This window comes from Mirounga angustirostris, unplaced genomic scaffold (genome assembly GCF_029215605.1).
Source record: "Mirounga angustirostris isolate CCGP_5_RB_7025 unplaced genomic scaffold, mMirAng1.0.hap1 SCAF_12, whole genome shotgun sequence".
Classification (NCBI taxonomy): domain Eukaryota; kingdom Metazoa; phylum Chordata; class Mammalia; order Carnivora; family Phocidae; genus Mirounga; species Mirounga angustirostris.
Window position 1 is genome coordinate 71,071,940 of NW_026991720.1, and position 21,056 is coordinate 71,092,995.

The 21,056-nt window shown below is 33.9% G+C and overlaps 2 protein-coding genes across 7 annotated transcripts in view; one reads left to right on the forward strand and one right to left on the reverse strand.

The window, feature by feature from the left end:
- Nucleotides 1-21,056, forward strand: part of KRIT1 (KRIT1 ankyrin repeat containing) — a 38,253-nt gene that overhangs the window by 11,724 nt on the left and 5,473 nt on the right. For both annotated transcript variants that reach the window (XM_045864729.3, XM_045864728.3), the window contains exons 5-15: nucleotides 210-339; nucleotides 1,869-2,112; nucleotides 2,324-2,439; nucleotides 2,672-2,815; nucleotides 9,226-9,382; nucleotides 10,682-10,789; nucleotides 12,818-12,974; nucleotides 13,748-13,899; nucleotides 16,704-16,870; nucleotides 17,596-17,683; nucleotides 18,217-18,423. In XM_045864729.3, coding sequence (XP_045720685.1) covers nucleotides 210-339; nucleotides 1,869-2,112; nucleotides 2,324-2,439; nucleotides 2,672-2,815; nucleotides 9,226-9,382; nucleotides 10,682-10,789; nucleotides 12,818-12,974; nucleotides 13,748-13,899; nucleotides 16,704-16,870; nucleotides 17,596-17,683; nucleotides 18,217-18,423 — 1,670 coding nt within the window. The remainder of the gene's footprint in view (nucleotides 1-209; nucleotides 340-1,868; nucleotides 2,113-2,323; nucleotides 2,440-2,671; nucleotides 2,816-9,225; nucleotides 9,383-10,681; nucleotides 10,790-12,817; nucleotides 12,975-13,747; nucleotides 13,900-16,703; nucleotides 16,871-17,595; nucleotides 17,684-18,216; nucleotides 18,424-21,056) is intronic.
- LOC123835587 (CUB and sushi domain-containing protein 1-like) overlaps nucleotides 1-21,056 on the reverse strand; it is a 94,386-nt gene that overhangs the window by 9,943 nt on the left and 63,387 nt on the right. The window lies entirely within an intron of this gene.

Consider the following 21,056-nt stretch of genomic DNA (forward strand, 5'->3'; position numbering starts at 1 on the left):
CAATTTCTGCAATCCTTCAAGAATATAGGTCTTCTAATTCCAAATGGATAAGGTCACAGAACTGGTCATCAATTTAATCAAGGTTTTCTATATCCAAATCTAAAAGAATTCATGTTACATTTAACTACTTTTTAAAATATATAGTTTTAAATGAAAAACATGCAGTTGTAAACCTTTTATATGATGGCATTATTCATTTTCTTTTTCAGATAATACTAAATATACGTATACTCCAGGATGCCCAATTTTTTACTGCTTACAAGATATTATGCGAGTCTGTAGTGAATCCAGCACTCATTTTGCTACACTTACAGCAAGGATGTTAATAGCCTTGGATAAGTAAGAAATGCCACTAAAAATATTTTTTTAATAAATCAAATACAGGTTCATAGTAGAAATTAGCTCTGATAGAACAGAAGAAAATAATAAAATTAATAATATATGTAACATAATGTTATGTTTTTGAAGTACGATATAAAAATGAAAAGCCCCAAAGATAAGATTGTCCTGGTTTGCTTGCAATAGCTGATCTTTTTTCAAAAATGACAAAGACTGCCCTGGATTAAGAATTAAGATTCCTAGGCGCCTGGGTGGCTCAGTCGTTAAGCGTCTGCCTTCAGCTCAGGTCATGATCCCAGGGTCCTGGGATTGAGTTCTGCATCAGGCTCCCTGCTCAGCAGGAAGCCTGCTTCTCCCTCTCCCACTCCCCCTGCTTGTGTTCCTGCTCTCGCTGTCAAATAAATAAAATCTTAAAAAAAAAAAAAAAAAAAAAAGAATTAAGATTCCTTGTTATACAACTAGATTTCGTTTTTGGGTTTTTTTTAAATTTTCAAGTTGAGTTACCACTGCCTTTATATCCTCTCCTACTTCGCACTAGTTCCCTTATTTCCATCCTTCCTCCACTATTTTAATAGAACTAATTATGTCTTTAAAAATAGTTAATCTTAGGAAACAAACTGAGGGTTGCTGGAGGGGTGGATGGGGTAACTGCGTCATGGACATTGGGGAGTGAATATGTTGTAATGAGCACTGGGTATTATATAAGACTTATGAATCACAGACTTGTACCCCTGAAACAAATAATACACTATATGTTAATTTAAAAAATAGTTAAATATTGTGTAAGACTGACGAATCACAGACCTGTACCCCTGAAACAAATAATACATTATATGTTAAAAAAAAAAAAAAAGAAGATAGTAGGAAGGGAAAAATGAAGGGGGTGGAAATCAGAGGGGGAGATGAACCATGAGAGACTATGGACTCTGAGAAATAAAATGAGGGTTTCAGAGGGGAGGGGGTGGGAGGATGGGTTAGCCTGGTGATGGGTATTAAGGAGGGCACGTATTGAATGGAGCACTAGTGTTATACGCAAACAGTGAATCATAATGATGTAATGTATGGTGACTAACATAACATAATAAAATAAAATTAAAAAAAAATAGTTAAGTAAGCGAATGACTAAAGTTCTCTTTCTGTTTTCCCTGATGCTGGGTCACATGGTTCCTCAAGTTCTGATAGATTTAGTATTGAGTTACTCTTAGCAGTGAACAAGTTGTTTAGCCTATCATGCCTTTGTCCTTCTGTAACTACAGAGCTAATGTCACCTCTGTCTCAGTGGTTCTAATTTTAAAAGTACTTCATGTTTTTTGAAAGGGGTTTTTATTATAATGGTATATGCATTTTAAAAATAGTTTGCTGAGTCTATTAACTTATTATTAGTAAATGAAGTACTTAATGAACACTAGTTAAAAATTTAAAAATCTGAATGTAATATTAGAACGTATCACATCTCAGAGTTTGATGGTCTTTTTTCATCTTCATATTTGAACAAATATTTCTGTGACCTCTTCTTTCTATTTTTCCAGGTGGTTAGATGAACGTCATGCACAATCTCACTTTATTCCAGCTTTATTCCGACCTTCTCCTCTTGAGCGGATAAAAACTAATGTCATAAACCCTGCATATGCAACTGAATCAGGTCAGACAGAAAACTCACTACATATGGGCTACAGTGCACTAGAAATAAAGAGTAAAATGTTAGCCCTAGAGAAGGCAGATACTTGTATTTACAACCCTTTGTTTGGATCAGATCTTCAATATACAAACCGGGTAAGAGTTGAATGAATTTTGGCTCTGATTTCAAGGACATTTTATCTGAAATATAATTTTTTTCTAAAGTAAATATACCTATTACTAATTGTAAATGTTAAGATGACATCTAGTTAGTTGTATTTATTTAGTTGTGTTTTATCAATGAAAGTCAAGTATCTAAAGCTCTTAAGGGGATTTTGTTTTTGTTTTTTCTATTTTCCCTTTTTAGGTAGATAAAGTGGTAATAAATCCATACTTTGGTCTAGGAGCTCCAGACTACTCAAAAATCCAAATTCCCAAACAGGAAAAATGGCAGAGAAGTATGAGCAGTGTCACAGAAGACAAGTACTGTTTTGGTTTTACTCCACATTGCTTTTTTAAAACTTATATTATAATGTTAAAATATTGTTTAAAATGATATATGTAGTTAGTATGCAATGTAACCACTGCATAAAAGATTTAGTTTGCAGCTGCTAAGTGATATATGGGTTTCATAGATATGTCATGTTTATTTTGAAACAATTTGAATTTCAACAGTGCTTTTTAAAAAAAAAAATTATCTGTTTTTAATGATTAGGGAACGACAGTGGGTAGATGACTTTCCTCTCCATCGAAGTGCCTGTGAAGGAGATTCAGAATTACTAAACCGTCTTCTCAATGAAAGATTTTCTGTCAACCAATTAGATAGTGACCACTGGGCGCCCATTCATTATGCATGCTGGTAAATGGATTACTTTTTTTTTTCTTAGAAGGAATGAATCCTTAGTTATAAATGTTAGTGCTTCTTTTCAGAACTGTTGTCATTCCAGCCACCTTTCTCTACTACATTTTGCCTTACGGGCTTTCTATTTAGATCTTTGATTACTGTTTGTATGTACCACTGTTCAGAATTACAAGGTCTGCCCCATGGGAAAAGTATCATTATACAGCACTAGGTCCCTCATTCACCCTTGTAATTTCTATTGTTTTGTATTGGAGTTATATTAAGTTTGTTTACCCTGACTATAAAATTTATATGATGTAACTGCTTATGATTTGACATTGATTGATCATGTTGGAAAAATATTCATTTAGTTCTTGGGGAAGCTGTGGCATCAAGAAACTCCCCAAATCCTTAATTAGAATGAATGCCATTCTTTCTTTCTTTTTTTTTAAGATGAGAGGGATTAGCTCACAAGATTGGGGTTAGCTCTTGCTCTCCTACTCTTCCCACATGATAGTAACTCTTCCCCTCAGCTGATCTGAGTTCTTATATTTGTGTTCATAGCAGTAGTTAACTGTCAGCTATAGTTTATCCTCTAGAAGGGATGTAATGAAGTTATTTACCATTATTTCTTATGCAAAAGTTGCTTTTGACTTAGTGTTTAAAGTGATCTTCCTTGGCTAGTTTAAGAAGTGCCTACATTATTCACTGCTTGTTAAATGTCTGTTACTTCTTAGCTGAGCAACATTTAGCAAGATACTTCACTTCTCTATATCTCAGTCTATCCATATGTAAAGGCATTAATTAGATCATTGCTAGAGTTCTTTTCAGCTCAAAATTCTTTTAATTTCACTGATTCCAAAATTTGTGATCCTGTAGCTAAATATAGTTGCTTTTAATATCCATCTTTTCTCCCTTAAAAATATGCTGTTTCCCTAAAAATAGGCTCCTTTATTCAAGAAATATGCTCTTAATTTTTTCCTGTTTCCTTAAAAATAGGCTCCTTTATTCTGTATGTGTGTTCTTAGTTGTTTTCCTGTTAACATGGAATTTTCTTCTCATATTTGGAGTTACCCTAAATCTTTTTAAACTGAACTTATAGTTGTTTCTTCAGATTACTAGTAAATATTGGTAGCAGCAGTACTGAAAGAATCACATATCCTACCTGGAGCTAAACAAAAAGTAAACTGTGGAACTGGGAAGACAGAGGCAGAGAATTTTAGTTTAGGAATCCCAAATTTGTATTTGGTTAATATTGTCCCTTTTTTTGTGGCATTGGTTATTTTCTAATAAAAGAATGGTAATACTTATATTTTAAGAATGGTAGTATTTTGGGGCGCCTGGGTGGCTCAGTCGTTAAGCGTCTGCCTTCGGCTCAGGTCATGATCCCAGGGTCCTGGGATCCAGCCCTGCATCGGGCTCCCTGCTCCGCGGGAAGCCTGCTTCTCCCTCTCCCATTCCCCCTGCTTGTGTTCCCTCTCGCTGTGTCTCTCTCTGTCAAATAAATAAATAAAATCTTAAAAAAAAAAAAAATGGTAGTATTTTTAAGTACATATTACATAAAAACAGAAGTATGGTATTTAATGTTCTTTGAAATGTCCTTAGGTTTCAGTCCTAATAACTCTCATTTCCTAAAAGTATGACCTTTGGCAAGTTATTTAATGTCTCTAAGGACCTGTCTTCATCTATGAGATGGATTTAATAATAGTACATTTCTTAAGATTAAAGGGGAAAATGCAAATAAGTGCTTTGAGGATACCTGGCACATAATAAGCACTCAATAAATGTTGGCTGTTATTATTATTTTAAGGTATTATAAAAATTTAAAGATTTTGATGTCTAAATCTGAAATTCATAATTCATAGTATTTTTAATTAGAAAATCTTACTACTACAGTATACCAAGGAAAAGAGTTTTATCCTTTGATAAAATTAATTTTGTCAGTTGGAAATAACTAAGTTTAATGTACCAGGAGTAATATGGGTCATCTTGCAATACTTTTAATCAGATCATTTGATTAATGTGAATTTGAATGAAGACTGATTTAACCATTTAGTAAGAACTTAAATTACTTTATCTTGGAAATGTACTTTTATTCACTAATTGGTATAAGGATCAAGGAGGGGAATAATAGGCCATCTCTTAAGAGACTGAGATTAGAGACTATAAGTTTAGACAAGATGTTTTACCCCTCTTGGTCTGTTTTCTCATCTTTAAAGTGAGGGGTTTTTTTTTTTGTTTTTTTTTTTTAAAGATTTTATTTATTTATCTGAGACAGAGAGAATGAGAGAGACAGAGAGCACATGAGAGGGGGGAGGGTCAGAGGGAGAAGCAGGCTCCCCGCCAAGCAGGGAGCCCGATGCGGGACTTGATCCTAGGACTCCAGGATCATGACCTGAGCCGAAGGCAGTCGCTTAACCAACTGAGCCACCCAGGCGCCCTAAAGTGAGGGTTTTATTAGATTGGTGGTTCTCCAACTTTTTGGTATCAGGACCGCCTTTCATTCTTAAAAGTTACAGGATCCCAAAGAGTTTTGTTTATGTAAATTATATCTAATGTCATTTAACATGTTAGAAGTTATACCCAAAAAATATTTTAAGTATTAATTCATTTAAAAATAACAATAAACATATTAACATAAATAACAATTTTATGAAAAATACCATATTTTCCAAAATAAAAAAATTTAACTAGAATAGTATTATTTTACATTCTTGCAAATCTCTTTATTCTCTAGCTTAATAGAGGATAGCTGGATTCTCACATCTGATTCTGCATTTAATTTGCTGCAACATTATATGGCACATGGCTTCTAGAAAACCCCACTGTACACTTACGATCAAAAAAGAGTTTAAAGGATAATTAACATCTTAATATTATTATGAAAATATGTTTCATCTAGAGAATACCCTGAAAAGATTTCAGGGATTCTTAGGGCTTCCCAGATCACTTTTTGAGGACAACCCCTAAGATTGCTGCAAGCTTTTAAAATTCTCATATTGGTGGCCATGTACCTGAAAACCATTCTTTACTAGAATCACCATTTTCCAAAACTATTTAAGTTGGCTTTCTCCCCATATGGGCAACTTAATCAGCCACTCAGTAAATGTTTCACTGACATCACATATTCTCTGACCTTTCTCAAATCAGTGTCTTCACTCTCTGATCCTACTTTTAGGCTTCGTGTTATTGCTAGAGAGTGTTTTAGAGCTATGATGATTGGACTCCCTTCAAATTATCCCATCTTCACTGTAGCTTAGCTGTCTATCCTCTTCGTCTCATTCATCCTGTCAGCCTTTTAGTCCTCCCCTATGAGCTATTCTGAACCTTTCTCCTCTTAAGCACTTAAATTCCCACTACTTCCTTTCTCTACTCTCATCAGATAGCTTTACCTCCTATTTTCAAAGAAAATTGAAGCCATCGGAAATGTCTTTCTTCTCTGTCGTTTTTGTTCTCATCTCTCTCCTGTATCATGGGGTATGCAAGTAGAAATCCTTGTTTACCATAAATTCACTCTCTGCACTTTCTTTTCTCTTGCCTTCAAACATACATGGTTCTCTTCCTCTTGAAAAGAATATTAATTTGACCCTGCTCCCTCCTCTGCCACTGTCCTGTTTCTTTCCTTCCTTTCACAGCCAGACTTCAAAGGTGAGTGGGCCACACTCACTGTTGTCTCTTTTTCACTCTTCATGAACCTTCTTAAACTTTTCTGAGTTTATAATCTCTTTCACCGCTCTACAGCATTAATACTGTTGACCAACCCCTTCATTCTAAGAACAAATTGGAGTTGAAGGGGCATAATGGAGCTATAATGAAGGTCAGTACGAATGCAAGATATTACTGTTACATGATCATTATTGAAATATTGGCTTCCATTCTGTGACCTAAGCATGTGGTATGGTATGGAAACTGCTATACTAAGATTGAGAAACCTGGATTCTAACACTAGTCAGTAACCATGGGACCTTCAGCAAGTTACTTACCTGGTTCAAGTTTCATTTTTCTTAACTGTGTCATAAAAATACTTCTGCATGCCTTATAGGTTGTTTTGAAGATTATATTAAGTAATTATATAAGAAAGTATGTTGAAAACTTAAAAGCATCATACAAAATGTACATTTATATTATTTTTATTAGTTGAATTGCTTAGAAGTATCTTTTCCTGTCCTGAAAGATTATTTTTCAAGATGCAGTTCATTGTTCTAAGATACTCATTTTTCATATTCTCCCAGCCTTTTTTTTTTTTTTTTTAAGATTTTATTTATTTGAGGGGCATCTGGGTGGCTCAGTCGTTAAGCGTGTGCCTTCAGCTCAGGTCATGATCCCAGGGTCCTGGGATCGAGCCCCGCATCGGGCTCCCTGCTTGGCGGGAAGCCTGCTTCTCCCTCTCCCACTCCCCCCTGCTTGTGTTCACTCTCTCGCTGTGTCTCTCTCTGTCAAATAAATAAATTAAAAAAAAAAGATTTTATTTGAGAGAGGGTGAGAGAGAGCACAAGCAGGGGGAGGAGTTAGAGGGACAGGGAGGGGGAAAAGCAGGCTCGCCACTGAGCAAGGAGCCTGATGCAGGGCTCGATCCCAGGACACTGGGATCAGGACCTGAGCCTAAGGCAGATGCTTACCGACTGAGCCACCCGGCACCCCCCCTTTTTTTTTTAAAGATTTTATTTATTTATTTGAGAGAGAGAAAGAGAGGGAGAGCATAAACAGGGGGAACAGCAGACAGAGGGAGAAGCAGACTCCCTGCTGAGCAAGGGAGCCCAATGCGGGACTCGATCCCAGGACTCTGGGATCATGACCTGAGCTGAAGGCAGACACTTAACAGACTGAGCCACCCAGGTGTCCTAAATTCTCCCAGCCTTAACAGTAATTCTTTTCAGTTAGATGAATTTGCTTATTTTCAGATAGATACTCCAGGCCTTTGCCTTCCTCCTGAGTACTAAGCTTGCATTTTCAAATACCTACTGAACAGTTTAGTCACTCTCTTTTTGTCTATAAGGCAGTTTAGAGAATGCAGAGACAGTGTATCTACCCTCAAGGAATTTCCAGGCTATTAGAGATGTATATAAATAAGGGTGAAAGTAGATAAAAGAAGTCCCATAAAAGAAGCAAAAAACATGCTACATGTAGTGGAACTATAGAAGAGGTAGATTTTAAACTGTTGCAGAGAAATAACAGAATTTAACCTAAACAAAATGAGATAGGGAGAAAAGGACATCTCAGCAAAGAACATGAGCAAAAAGTCAAATGAACCGGAAAGGGTAGCATACAAGTGGCAGGTTCAGGGTATAAGGGTATATAGAGGGGAAGAAAGGAAAGTTGATGGCAAATCAGATAACTTCTAAAGATGTATTATTTTCCCCTCAAATGTACCATATCTGAAAGCAAATTTCCTATCCCCTTTCCCCCCCTCCCACCCATTTATTTACAAACAGTGAATTACTTTTCCACCATTGCTTCAGATTGCAGCCTTATATAAGTCTTTGGCTCTGATGAAATGGTGGACTCAACTATGTCCGACACATGCTTTGTACTCTACTGGGTCCTTGCTTTGCTTAGTCCTTTCCCCCCTACCTAAAATATTTTTACCTCTCTTCAACATCTCTTTGGTTCCTTCCTACTTAAAATCCACTTCAAATTGTTCTATCAATTCAGGGAGTCATAGACTAAAGTCCTATCTTTTCTGACATTTTTAAAAGCATTAGTTATATACTATTTTGACTTGACAAATATATAGCGCCTATTATGTTGATTGCTATCCTAAACTGTTACTTAAATTTTACAGCATAATGTAACTTATCCCATGTTTTTGTTTTATCTCTCTTATTACATTGTAAGCCTTTATTAGAGCAGAAACCATGTATCTTATGGTTTAAATATTTAATATTTAAATTTTAATATTTAAGATTTATTAATGTATCTTATGGTCTTATGTATCTTATGGTTTAAATGTTTAATATTTAATATTTAAGTATTTAAATACTGCAGTGTGGGAGACACAAAAATCTTTGGATATGTAGCTGCCCAACACAGCAGCTACATATCCAGTTCTATCTTTGGGCCTATTTTGCAAATCACAATCAGGCCTAAGTGAAAGCATTATGAAGTTTCTGATTCTAAACCTATTTTTGACTAAAAATTTTATCTCCCTAATTCATAATTTTTGTACTTTGCGTGGGGGGAGTTCTTTGTCATCTGCTCTATCTTGTATTTGAAGTTATATTTCCTCCCACTTGATGAGAAACAGAAACAGTTGAACTGAACCAGAAGAATTCATAAGAAATCCCTAGGCACTGAAAACATCTATGTCAATGTCTTACTAAAAAAAAAAAAAAAATCTTAGATTTCTTTGAGATAATCATCTAAAATTTGAATTTTTAAAACATTTCATATGACTTTTTTGGGTAAGTTTTATCTTTTTTTTTTTATAGGTATGGAAAAGTTGAGGCCACTCGCATTTTGTTAGAAAAAGGAAAGTGCAATCCAAATCTTTTAAATGGACAGCTTAGTTCTCCTCTTCATTTTGCTGCTGGAGGAGGACATGCTGAAATAGTACAGATTCTCCTAAACCATCCAGAAGTTGACAGAGTAAGTTATTTTCCAGGTTTGTTTTTTTTTTTATGTTCAGACAATGAATAACAAGTAATGACATTAAAAGGTTCGATTGTGGGGCGCCTGGGTGGCTCAGATGGTTAAGCGTCTGCCTTCGGCTCAGGTCATGATCCCAGGGTCCTGGGATCGAGTCCCGCATCGGGCTCCCTGCTAGGCGGGGAGCCTGCTTCTCTCCCTCTGCCTCTCTCTCTCTCTCTCTCTGACTTTCATGAATAAATAAATAAAAAAAATTAAAAAAAAAAAAAGTTCAATTGTAGGGGCGCCTGGGTGGCTCAGTCGTTAAGCATCTGCCTTCTGCTCAGGTCATGATCCCAGGGTCCTGGGATCGAGCCCTGCACCAGGCTCCCTGCTTGGGGGGAAGCCTGCTTCTCCCTCTCCCACTCCCCCTGCTTGTGTTCCCTCTCTCGCTATATCTCTCTCTGTCAAATAAATAAGTAAAATCTTTAAAAAAAAAAAAAAAAAAGTTCAATTGTATACTTGAGAAGTCAACTAAAAAATTATACCATCTATATAGTATGAGTAATATTTATGTATAAATTTGCTTTTATAATTGTTTTTATTGTGATAAAATGTACCTCACATAAAATTTACCATTTTAACCATTTTTAGGTGTACAGTTCAGTGGCATTAAATACATTCACATTGTTGTGCAATCATCACTATCATCCATCTCCTGCATATACATAAAATTTAACCTCTTTTTGTGTTATACTGTATTTCCTCAAAAAACATCCTTAAGAAGGAAAAAGATTTTCTATGCATTTTTCCAGAATTTGTATTAATACATTTTTTTTTTTTTTTTAAAGATTTTATTTATTTATTTGACAGAGAGAGAGACAGCGAGAGCAGGAACACAAGCAGGGGAGTGGGAGAGGGAGAAGCAGGCTTCCTGCCGAGCAGGGAGCCCGATGTGGGACTCGATCCCAGGACCCTGGGATCATGACCTGAGCTGAAGGCAGACGCTTAACGACTGAGCCACCCAGGCGCCCTTAATACATATTTTTAAAGGGGGAAATAATCATTTAAATAATTTTAAACAAAACCTTTGTTGGATCTTATAATCAGAACTTTTAAAAAATAATCACATTTATTAGTGCTTTCAGTCTTTCATCTTTATCAAGTAATGTTTAAGTATAGTATATGCTAAGTATGGTTAATATTTAATATTTGACAAAAGTCTATTTTTTATGAAATTTTGATTGAATAACATTTTCACATATAATGCCATATATTTGTAATGCTTTTTTTCTTCGTATTTTTTTCCAAAATTTCTAGCACATAACAGATCAACAAGGAAGATCCCCTTTAAATATTTGTGAAGAAAACAAACAAAATAACTGGGAAGAAGCTGCAAAGCTATTGAAGGAAGCCATTAACAAACCAGTAAGAATTACCTTCAGGAATAGAACTAACCCAAATATTTAAATTGATAAGTAATTTGAGTATTTGTGGCAAGAGGAATGGATGGATGGTTTCTTTACTGCTTTTAGAAAACCTCATGGTTAGATCTCTTAAGTATTAAATCTGTTATCATCCCTAACATTCAGACATTTATTCTTGCATACCAAAATAAAAATTGCATAAGTAAATAAATCCTTAAAACATTTAATATTAACCTAATTTCTAGTATAATCGTAATACTTGATGCTGTCTGAAATAATAAGCAGTAACATTAAGATAGAGAAGAATTAACAATTAGAAAAAACTCAGTTCACCTAAAAGTTACAGTGACAAGAAAACTGTCATCAATTTAAAAACTGTATGAAAACTTGCAAACCAGATAAAAGGATTTATACCAAAGTATTAAAACTTGATATCAACAGATATAATCTCTGAGCCTTTCCAGACATTTCCATCAATTAGGCAATAAGTATTTATGGAGTATTTCTGTAAATTTAACACTTTGAAATGCTGAAAGTGACAGGTGATAAAGAATAAATATGTGATCTCTGCCTTTAAGGAATATTAACATACACACTCACCACACACTCAACAGATTTTGTCAAAATACTATTCCATGAGCACAAGACAAAGTTAAGGAAAGCAGTACAGGCACCCTTATATTATACTTGATTACAATTTATTTTTAATTGTATAGGACACATTATTATTCCTGGCATAATTTTTATATTCTAAATGAACAAGATAAGAGGAATTAGTACTTCCATCCAAAATGAACTGAGCTGGAAGTTGTTTGGGCAATAAAATGTATAGAGACTACATTGAAAAATGACAATGAGATATTACCTCACACCAGACAGAATGGCTAGTTTCAAAAAGGTAAAAAATAACAAGTGCTGGAGAAAGTGGAACCCTTGCTATTGGTGGGAATGTAGATTGGTGCAACCACTGTGGAAAACAGTATGGAGGTTCCCCCAAAAATTAAAAATAGAGGTACCATACGATCTGGTAATTCCACTACTGGGTATTTACACAAAGAAAATGAAAACACTAATTTGAAAAGATACATGCAATTGCTCCTCAGCCTTTTGGCTAAGATCAAGTGTGAAAAGATACGTGCATTTCTGTGTTTATTGCAATATTATTTACAGTAGCCAAGATATGGAAGCAACCTAAGTGTACATCAATAGATGAATGGATAAAGAAGAGGTGGTATATATAGACAATGGAATATTACTCAGCCATAAAAAAAGAATGAAATCTTGTCATTTGCAACGACACAGATGGACCTAGAGGGTATTTATTATGCTAAGTGAAATAAGTCAGACAGAAAGACAAATGCCATATGATTTCACTTGTATGTGGAATCTAAAAAACCAAACACAAAAAAAACAGACTCCTAAATATAGAGAACAAAGTGTTGATTGCTAGAGAGTAGGGATGGGTGAGGGATGGGCAAAATAGGTGACAGGGATTTTTAATAAAACATATTGAGAATATTACTACTTTCTGAGATGTTCTGAACAAGAGGAAAGAAACTGGCTCAGGGTCCATTGTTCCATAACTTTCACAGGCAGTCTTCCATCACAGATTCCTCTTAGGAAAAATTATTTCTAGTACACATTTCTACAGTATTATTTGTGGCCCAGTAGACTCATGAGATACCTGACTAACACTAGACTCGGTAACCAAGTCTCTGTGTCCCATATGATACCTACTTAGTTCAGTAACAGCTTTAAAACATCTCCCAGAAGAATTTGAAGTTGAGTATTTATTAAGAGCCATTTGCCTTATATATGACCTGAAACATCCAGAGGAAAACATTGGAAAACATAATGGAAATAAAAATTTTTTTAAACCGTGCCAACAGATACTCGAAGCAGTTTTCTGTTATTTTCCATGTTTGAAATCTATAATAAAACATATGAAGTTGAAATTGAAGCATTTTGTTAGGCTGGGATATATAACTTCTAACCAGGTTGCATAATTTATTATTGTTCTTTGTCCTAGTATGAAAAGGTTCGAATATACAGAATGGATGGATCATACCGTTCTGTTGAACTGAAGCATGGAAATAATACCACAGTGCAGCAGATAATGGAAGGAATGCGTCTCTCTCAAGAAACACAGCAATACTTCACTATTTGGATCTGTTCAGAAAACCTCAGTAAGAAAGTTGTTACTCTGTTGTGTAAACCTATTCCTTTGTGAGAGTGGATTGGTAAACTTAAGTATAGCATCAGTTTCTTAATGACTTTAAATTTTGAAGTGCTACAATGATCTTCTCTTTTATATAAATTACTAGTGTTCCAACTGTTGAAACAGGTAAGCCTTTGGGACCCCTCATCCCCCCTTCATTTAAAGCATTTTTTAAGTATTTGAAAACGTTTCTTCTCTGGCAATGGAATTTGATTTGAATGCCACTAAATGTAGTGCTCATCCAACTTGCCTTTATTTTCAGTGCTCATTTCACCCGAAATAATGTAAATGTTCCTTTTTCTTTATATTAGTTTTCCATCAAATTCTTTTTTTAAGACCAACCCGATGCCACTATAGATTTATCTTTCAAGCAAAGTATTGCAAATACATTGAAGTTATTGTGATTGGTTATTTAATGTTTAATTGTATTTTTTTTTAAAACACCAGATCCTACTGATTGGATCATAATTAAATAGACTATAATGGAATTAAAGATCTTATATACATTTGATATGTTTTATTTGTTTTAGGAATTCTCATAATTCTTATACTCTTAAAAACAAAAGCTCTTAACCTAAAATTGGGTTGTGATATAATTGGTTATAAAGTCAGTGACTTAAATTTAGACATTTAATTTGTGTGTATTCAGCACTTAAGTACAGATAGTTCAATACAAATTTTCTATGTGTTGATGTAACTTATTTTTACATTATTATTTATAAAAGGAAAGATGTTTTTCAGGCCTTCAACTCAAGCCTTATCATAAACCCTTGCAACATGTTCGTGACTGGCCAGAAATACTTGCTGAATTGACTAATTTGGATCCCCAAAGGGAAACACCACAGCTTTTCCTAAGAAGAGATGTGAGACTTCCTTTGGAAGTTGAAAAAAAGGTTTGCTTGTAAATCTTATTTATAGTCATATAAATGCACAGAATCTATTGAATTTCTGTGGTAGGCACTAGAAACAGAAATTGTTCTCTTCCTATATGAGGAGGTTTTACTTTTGTTTTTCTTTTAATCCTCACATCCCTAGGGTAAATGGTAGAGTTTGAGTTAGTCTACTTACAAAGCCCCTAGTTGTTTTTTTTTTTATTTCCACCTCCATTGTTTTAGAAACAAAAGAAATAGAGAGTCTATCCTAAAGAGAATTAACAACCAGATGGAAGACAGATTATACCAAAAAGAATTTTAGAATAGTTAGGAAGTATACTATCAAAGATAAACTTAATAAAGGGCTAATCAGTGTGTAAATTTCAAAGGAGCAAAGAGATAGGTTGGTGTGGGAGGAGAACAAAATACATTCTGAGTGGAGAAGATTATATTTGCAAAAGGGACATAAAAAGTTATTCTCAATAGTTAGTAAGTTTCCAAATCAAGCAGAGAATTATATAGATAGTAAAAAATGCGGATAGAATTTACATGTGATAAAAAGATTTGTTCCAGACAAGTACATTTGAATTTGAATTACTGTAGATTTTGGAGGAGAGGTGGGATAATGCTATCTGAAGGATGAATGAACAACAAAGAAACTTAAGGTGGATATTACAAGTTAAACTAGTGTGATAGTCTAAAAATTTTTTAAAATTGAAAAAAAAAAGTTCCAAGGGCTCGTAACTTTGGCAAAGAAAAAACATACAATGCATTTCCTGATTCTTATCCAAGGAAATATTAAACAAAGTTAAGGAAATTTTAGTATATAAAAGGTTCATCGACCATGTACAAACTTGGTAACTGTTTTATACCTGATCACTCATATTGTCCCTCTTATATTATCAAACCAAAGATAGATATGATCCTTTCAGTGACATATACTGGGAGTTACATAAAAATCTGTATGAAATTTACCAAAAACAGATTTAGATTATTCATAAAAAAATGTTAGAATTTCATAAATAGAACAGAGGAAGGGGTGCCTTGGGTGGCTCAGTCAGTTAAGCAGCTGCCTTCAGCTCAGGTCATGATCTCAGGGTCCTGGGATGGAGCCCGCACCCCTCCACCTCCCCACCCCCGTCAGACTCCCTGCTCAGTGGGGAGTCTGTTTCTTCCTCTGCCCCTCCCCCCCCACTTGTGCTCATGCTCTCTAATAAATAAATCTTAAGAAAAAAACCACAATTGATCATCTCAATTGACATAGAAAATGCATTTGACAAAATCCAATACCCTTTCAATGATAAAACTCTTACAATTAGGAATAGATGGGGAACTTCCTCAACATGATAAGTGGCATTTATGTAAAACTCACAGCTAACATCATACTCGATGAAATGTTGAGAGCTTTCCTCCTAAGATCAGGAACAAGACAAGGAGGCAAGCTTTCAGCACTGCTATTTAACATAGTAGTGAAGTTCTAACCAGAGCAATTAAATTTAAAAAAGTACATAATAATATCTAATATGTGATCCACATTAAGATTTTCCCCAATTGTTTAAAAATCTTATATAGCTCCCATATGTAGGATCTAGTCAAGGTTCATACTTTGTATTTGATTGTTATCTCTTTAGTCTCTTTTAATCTAGAATAATCCTCTCATCTTTTTTCCCCATGAAATTCTCTTTCAGTTTTTTTTTCATATTATATAGAGCATTATAAGATTATTTTAGTTAGACAAAATAACTTTTACCATAAGGATTTGAGATCACTTTGAATTATATTTGGAAATACTTTTTTAAGATTTTATTTATTTATTTGAGAGAGTGCAAGCAAGAGAGAGAGCACATGCTGGGTGGAGGGGCAGGGGGAGAGAGAGAAGCAGACTCCCCGCTGAGCAGGGAGCCCAACTCCAGGCTCCATCCCAGAACCCCAGGATCACGACCTGAACTGAAAGCAGACACTTAACTGATTGAGCCACCCAGGCGCCCTGGAACTACTTTAAGTATTCATTCAGAAACTCTATGTAACTGTTTCCAGTTGGAGCAGAAGTATATTCTGTAGGCTAGCTTTTCAATCTTTGTTAATCTTATTGGATAAAATGAAACTTTATAGAGTTCGAAACTTAGAAAAAAAGTCTTCTGCTCTCCTTTAGTGTTATTTCGAAGTGCCAAGTTTTTTTAGCCAAATAAAATTTTAAAAAAAGTTTTTAAATAAGGTTTTTTAAAACTTCGTGTGCCCTTCTAGGAATTAACTTGCTTCCTTTTATCTTCCTTGAGGTTCACTACTATATTGTGTGAAACATGTAGAATAATGTTTGAGGCATATAAATATAATTTAGGTAAAATTGTGCTAGAAGTTATCCATACCTATAAACCAATGATAATCTCTTATTAGACTGTAAATCAGAGATAAACAAACTATAGCCTATGCTATATTTGACCTGCTGTTTATTTTTATATACCCCACAAGCTGTTAATGGTTGAAAAAAATCAAAAGGATAATATCTCATGTCATGTGAAAATTTTATGAAATTTAAATTTGAGTATTCATATATAAAAAGTGTTATTAGAACACAGCCACACCCGTGTCTTACTAGATTGTCTGTGGCTGCTTTTGTGCTACAGTAGCTGAGTTGGGTAGTTGTAAGAAAGACTTTGTGACTCATAAAGCTTAAAATATTATTATCTGGCCCTGAACAGGAAAAATTTGTCAACCTCTGCTCTAAATCAATAGCAGCTCATTTATATATATTAGAAAGTGATAAGTTGTATTTTTGTAACAGGAAATTATAGCCCAATAACCAAATTATACTTTTTCCTTTGAAGATTGAAGACCCACTAGCTATTCTTATTCTCTTTGATGAAGCCAGATATAATTTATTGAAGGGCTTTTATACAGCTCCTGATGCTAAACTGATAACATTGGCAAGTCTACTGTTGCAAATAGTTTATGGAAATTATGAGAGTAAGAAACACAAGCAAGGTTTCCTAAAGTAAGTATTTAATACAACATGTGGTCTTGTGCTGTGCTTGAGATTCTGTTTAACTGAGAAAGTTTAAAAATGTTATTAAGAAATATTTATACTTTGGTTTGGAACTAAAGGATACAAGGCATGGAATAAGGAAAAAACAGAACAATAGTAAAGCATTCTTAAAGTTATACTCTCTGCAAAGATACTTTTCTTATATTTGACTATGGTTTGATATATCTTATTTTTTTTAAAGATTCTATTTTTTTAAGTAATCTCTGCACCCAACGTGGGGCTCAAATCCACAACCCTAAGATCAAGAGTTGTATGCTCTACTGACTGAACAAGCCAGGCACCCCTTGATATACCTTATATTTTTTTCTTCTTTATCTCTCTTTATTACATTAAATAAGTTCATTAAAACCTGACTCGGTAAGTAGATGTATTTAAGATCTACCACAAAAACTAGCTACATGTTCAGTCTTTGAGAGAAAACACTGAAGTTTTAAACACTGAAGCTTTATCGTGGTTTTCAATTTTCAAAAATATTTTGTGGCTGTTGAAGAAACATTTCTCTTAAATGAGAATGTTGGGATTGTGGCCTTTTGCTTAAAATTTTGAGAGTTATTGTACAATATAGATTTTTCAGCTCAAAAATCATGTTACTTAAAGCAGTTTGTTTCTGGATGATTTATGTACTTACTGCTAAAAATGATTTATTTAAAGCATGTTGGCATATTTGCTTACAGTGAAGAAAACCTAAAATCCATTGTACCTGTTACCAAACTAAAAAGTAAGGCACCTCACTGGACAAACCGAATACTTCATGAATACAAGGTAAGCTGTTTAATAGAAATAAAAAGACATTTTATATCCTAGTTGAAATTTTGTAAATTAAATTGTTTGAAATTGTTTAATATGTTTTAAATATAGTACATTAAATTTACAGTCCTGAAATTAAAAATGGATTTTCTAGTTCACATGAAACTGGAAGTAGCATATTTTTATTTTTAATAATGTGGAATCTTTTACTGAACACCTTCTGTATGCTGGATACTGTGGTAAGGACTAGAGATTAAACACACACACACACACAACACACACACACACACATGAAATTATACACTATCCCTGTCCAAGGAGCACTTAAAACCTAATAGAATAGACAAACAGTATTTTTAGATTATGATATTTCTTTACTTTTTTAAATATTAACATCTCAAAAGAAAACTTGTTCTTGGGATAATGTCACAATTTTATTCTTCTTTGGGGGCAGCCATGATTTTAGAAACTGCTTAGTTGACCTATTTGGATTATCAAAAGTATGTTCTCTTTTCACATCTCTTTTATTTTACTTTATTTGTTTTTAGAATCTTAGTACAAGTGAGGGTGTCAGTAAAGAAATGCATCACCTTCAGCGCATGTTCTTACAGAATTGTTGGGAAATTCCTACATATGGAGCAGCTTTTTTCACAGGACAGATATTTACAAAGGCAAGCCCCAGCAATCATAAAGTCATCCCTGTGTATGTAGGAGTGAATATAAAAGGACTTCATCTCCTCAACATGGAAACTAAGGTAGATTTTCAGCTTTTCAGCTATTTTTGACCAGTTACATTTTATAATGTCTAAAAAAAAATGGTACCAGCCTATATGAAAAATCTAGAAATGACAAATATATAAGACTATTCATTGCAATTTCATTTGTAATAGCAAAGGATGAGGGATGAAAAGTAAATGATTGTCAGTAAGGGTTAATTATATTATTAACATATACTAATTATATAATTATATTAATTATAGTACATTTCTATGTTGAAATACTGTGCAGCCATATAAAAGAATGAAGAACGTATAGAATGATTTCCAAGATATATTTAGTGAAAAAGCATAGTGGTGAGCCATATGTAATAGGTTACTATTTGTGTAGAAATGGGGGAAGTGAAGACTATATTTACATAAATACATATTGCTTGTGTATGAGTAAAAATTCATAAAGCCTTTAGAGAAGGCAACCAGGTAACTGGGAACAAGAGTAGAAGGGAGACTTTTTACTATGTACCATTTTGCAACTTAAAAATTTTTTTAACCGTGATAATATTACCTATTCAAACAATTCAATTAAGTTTAAATGAAAAAAATACAGATTAAAAAAAGAAAAATATAATATCTGATACAAGGGATTCACTTTGAAAATCAGAATTAGTAGTAAGAGCCTTTTGGGGAACAGGCAAGATGAAGTGTGGAAGGGACTATTCTTAGATCACTTCAGAGCTTTTCCATCAGAGGCTTGTTACTCTTCTATACTCCTTTTTCTAATCAGAGTCATTATAATATAAAATTTGGGATTATCAATTATTTTCAGCATATTTAACACATTTATCAGGATTAACAGCTTTCTAGTTTGTAATAGGAAGCTAAGAAAAATCATTAATTTTGTTCATTCAGATTTGTCTATGAATAGATCAGTTGAGGTAATAACTAAGCTTATATGTTAGAAAAGGCATTTTAGATTAGGAAATTTTATCATAAGCCTAATTTTTATTTTCATCATTTTCATAGGCTTTTATTGTGTAATCACATAACTTCTGAAAGTAGTTCAGTCATTTTGTGATAACTCCAGACACAGCTATTTTCCCATGCTCTTGGATATGCCTGTGAATGGAGACAGAGAATATATAGGGACATAGAGCTGAATAGGGACTGACTTCAGGAGTTTATCTGGAACTTGATTTTTTTGAAGTCTCTGATACCAGCTTGCTTTTGGGTCATTTGCTTATTATCATTTTCTATTTAAGCTACTTTACTCATACAAAATAGGCTGCTTCTTATTAGTTTGTAATCATTTTTCTATTTCTTTTGTATTAAGTTTGTTAAAGGAAATTGAAGGAGAAATTCCCCTTACAAGCATTTCAAGAAATTTTTCCTCTGCTATTTCAGAGCATTTTATACAACATTTACAAATCCTTTATTGAACTAAATGTGATGCTGTGGGTATGACACCAAGCCTCTTCTGTAAGCTATAGTGTATGTTTGACTTTTGGTAGCATCCCAAGTTTAGGCAACGATAAAATGTGTTATTTAGTTCCCATATGATGGGTCAGCATTATCTTAAAACATTTCACATTATGAATAATATTCTGGTCCAGGAGTAAGTGAGATTGCAGTAGCAGGCAGAGGATAACAATATTATTAGTTAACAGTATGCTTTTTTAGGATAAGATGTTTGATTTCTAGAAATATAAATAAAAATACTGTCTTTGGTTATAAGAAGGGATTAAACCAAAGGGTAACAATGTTTTCTGTCCATCTAACTATTACCTTGTGCTCTGTAAACCACTGATAAATTTACAGCACCTATGAAAGCTCTAAGTTGATTATATTTTCTAATCATCAAAGGTGGGAGCAGTCAGCTTGTCTTCCCTTGTCTTACAGTCATCAAGATAGGCTAGGGGTGAATTTGACAAGCTTACTTTAAGAGAATAAACATCTTCATTTGCAAAAATACCTTCATTTACATTTAAAACTCTACTTGGGATATAATAGCTTCAGAGATTAAATCTATGAAAAGCCATAGATAGAATATAGCTGTGTTTTTTGTATCAGTTACTTCTATCATCTATATCTTGTTTCTCTTTGAAATAATGAGAGATTCCCATTGGAAAGTATAGCCCAGCCAATTTCATATGCTCATCAGAGATTTTTCTGTCCTACTTACATAAAATGTAGACACTGTTGAATGTATAGTACACTGTGTTGTAGATCAGTGTTTTATATAGTGAATGTATTGCTGTTTCATCACTGAACTGTACTTGTTAATATTATCTTTAACCATAATAGTACTACTGCCACACCCAGGCAACAGATTACCCTTTGCTGATACGAATTTATGTTGGCCATATAATTGAGGGCTTGTAGCACAAGTTTCTTTTTTTTTCTGTAAATTAAACTGTTTTGAGGCCATACTAATGAACATTTTCTGCATCTTGATTAAACAGATTTCAAACAACTGATCCAAAAGATAGACAGTTTAAGGTATTATATCTTGACTCAGTGTTTCAGTGTGTACCTTGGTAAATAGCTATTTTAGCATACCCTATCTATAAAGCTGTATTTTACAGTATAAATGTGGATGGCTAATTTTAAAGAAGATATTATTAGTTTCCCATTATACATAATGTACACTCGTGAAAATTAATTATACTGTTTCA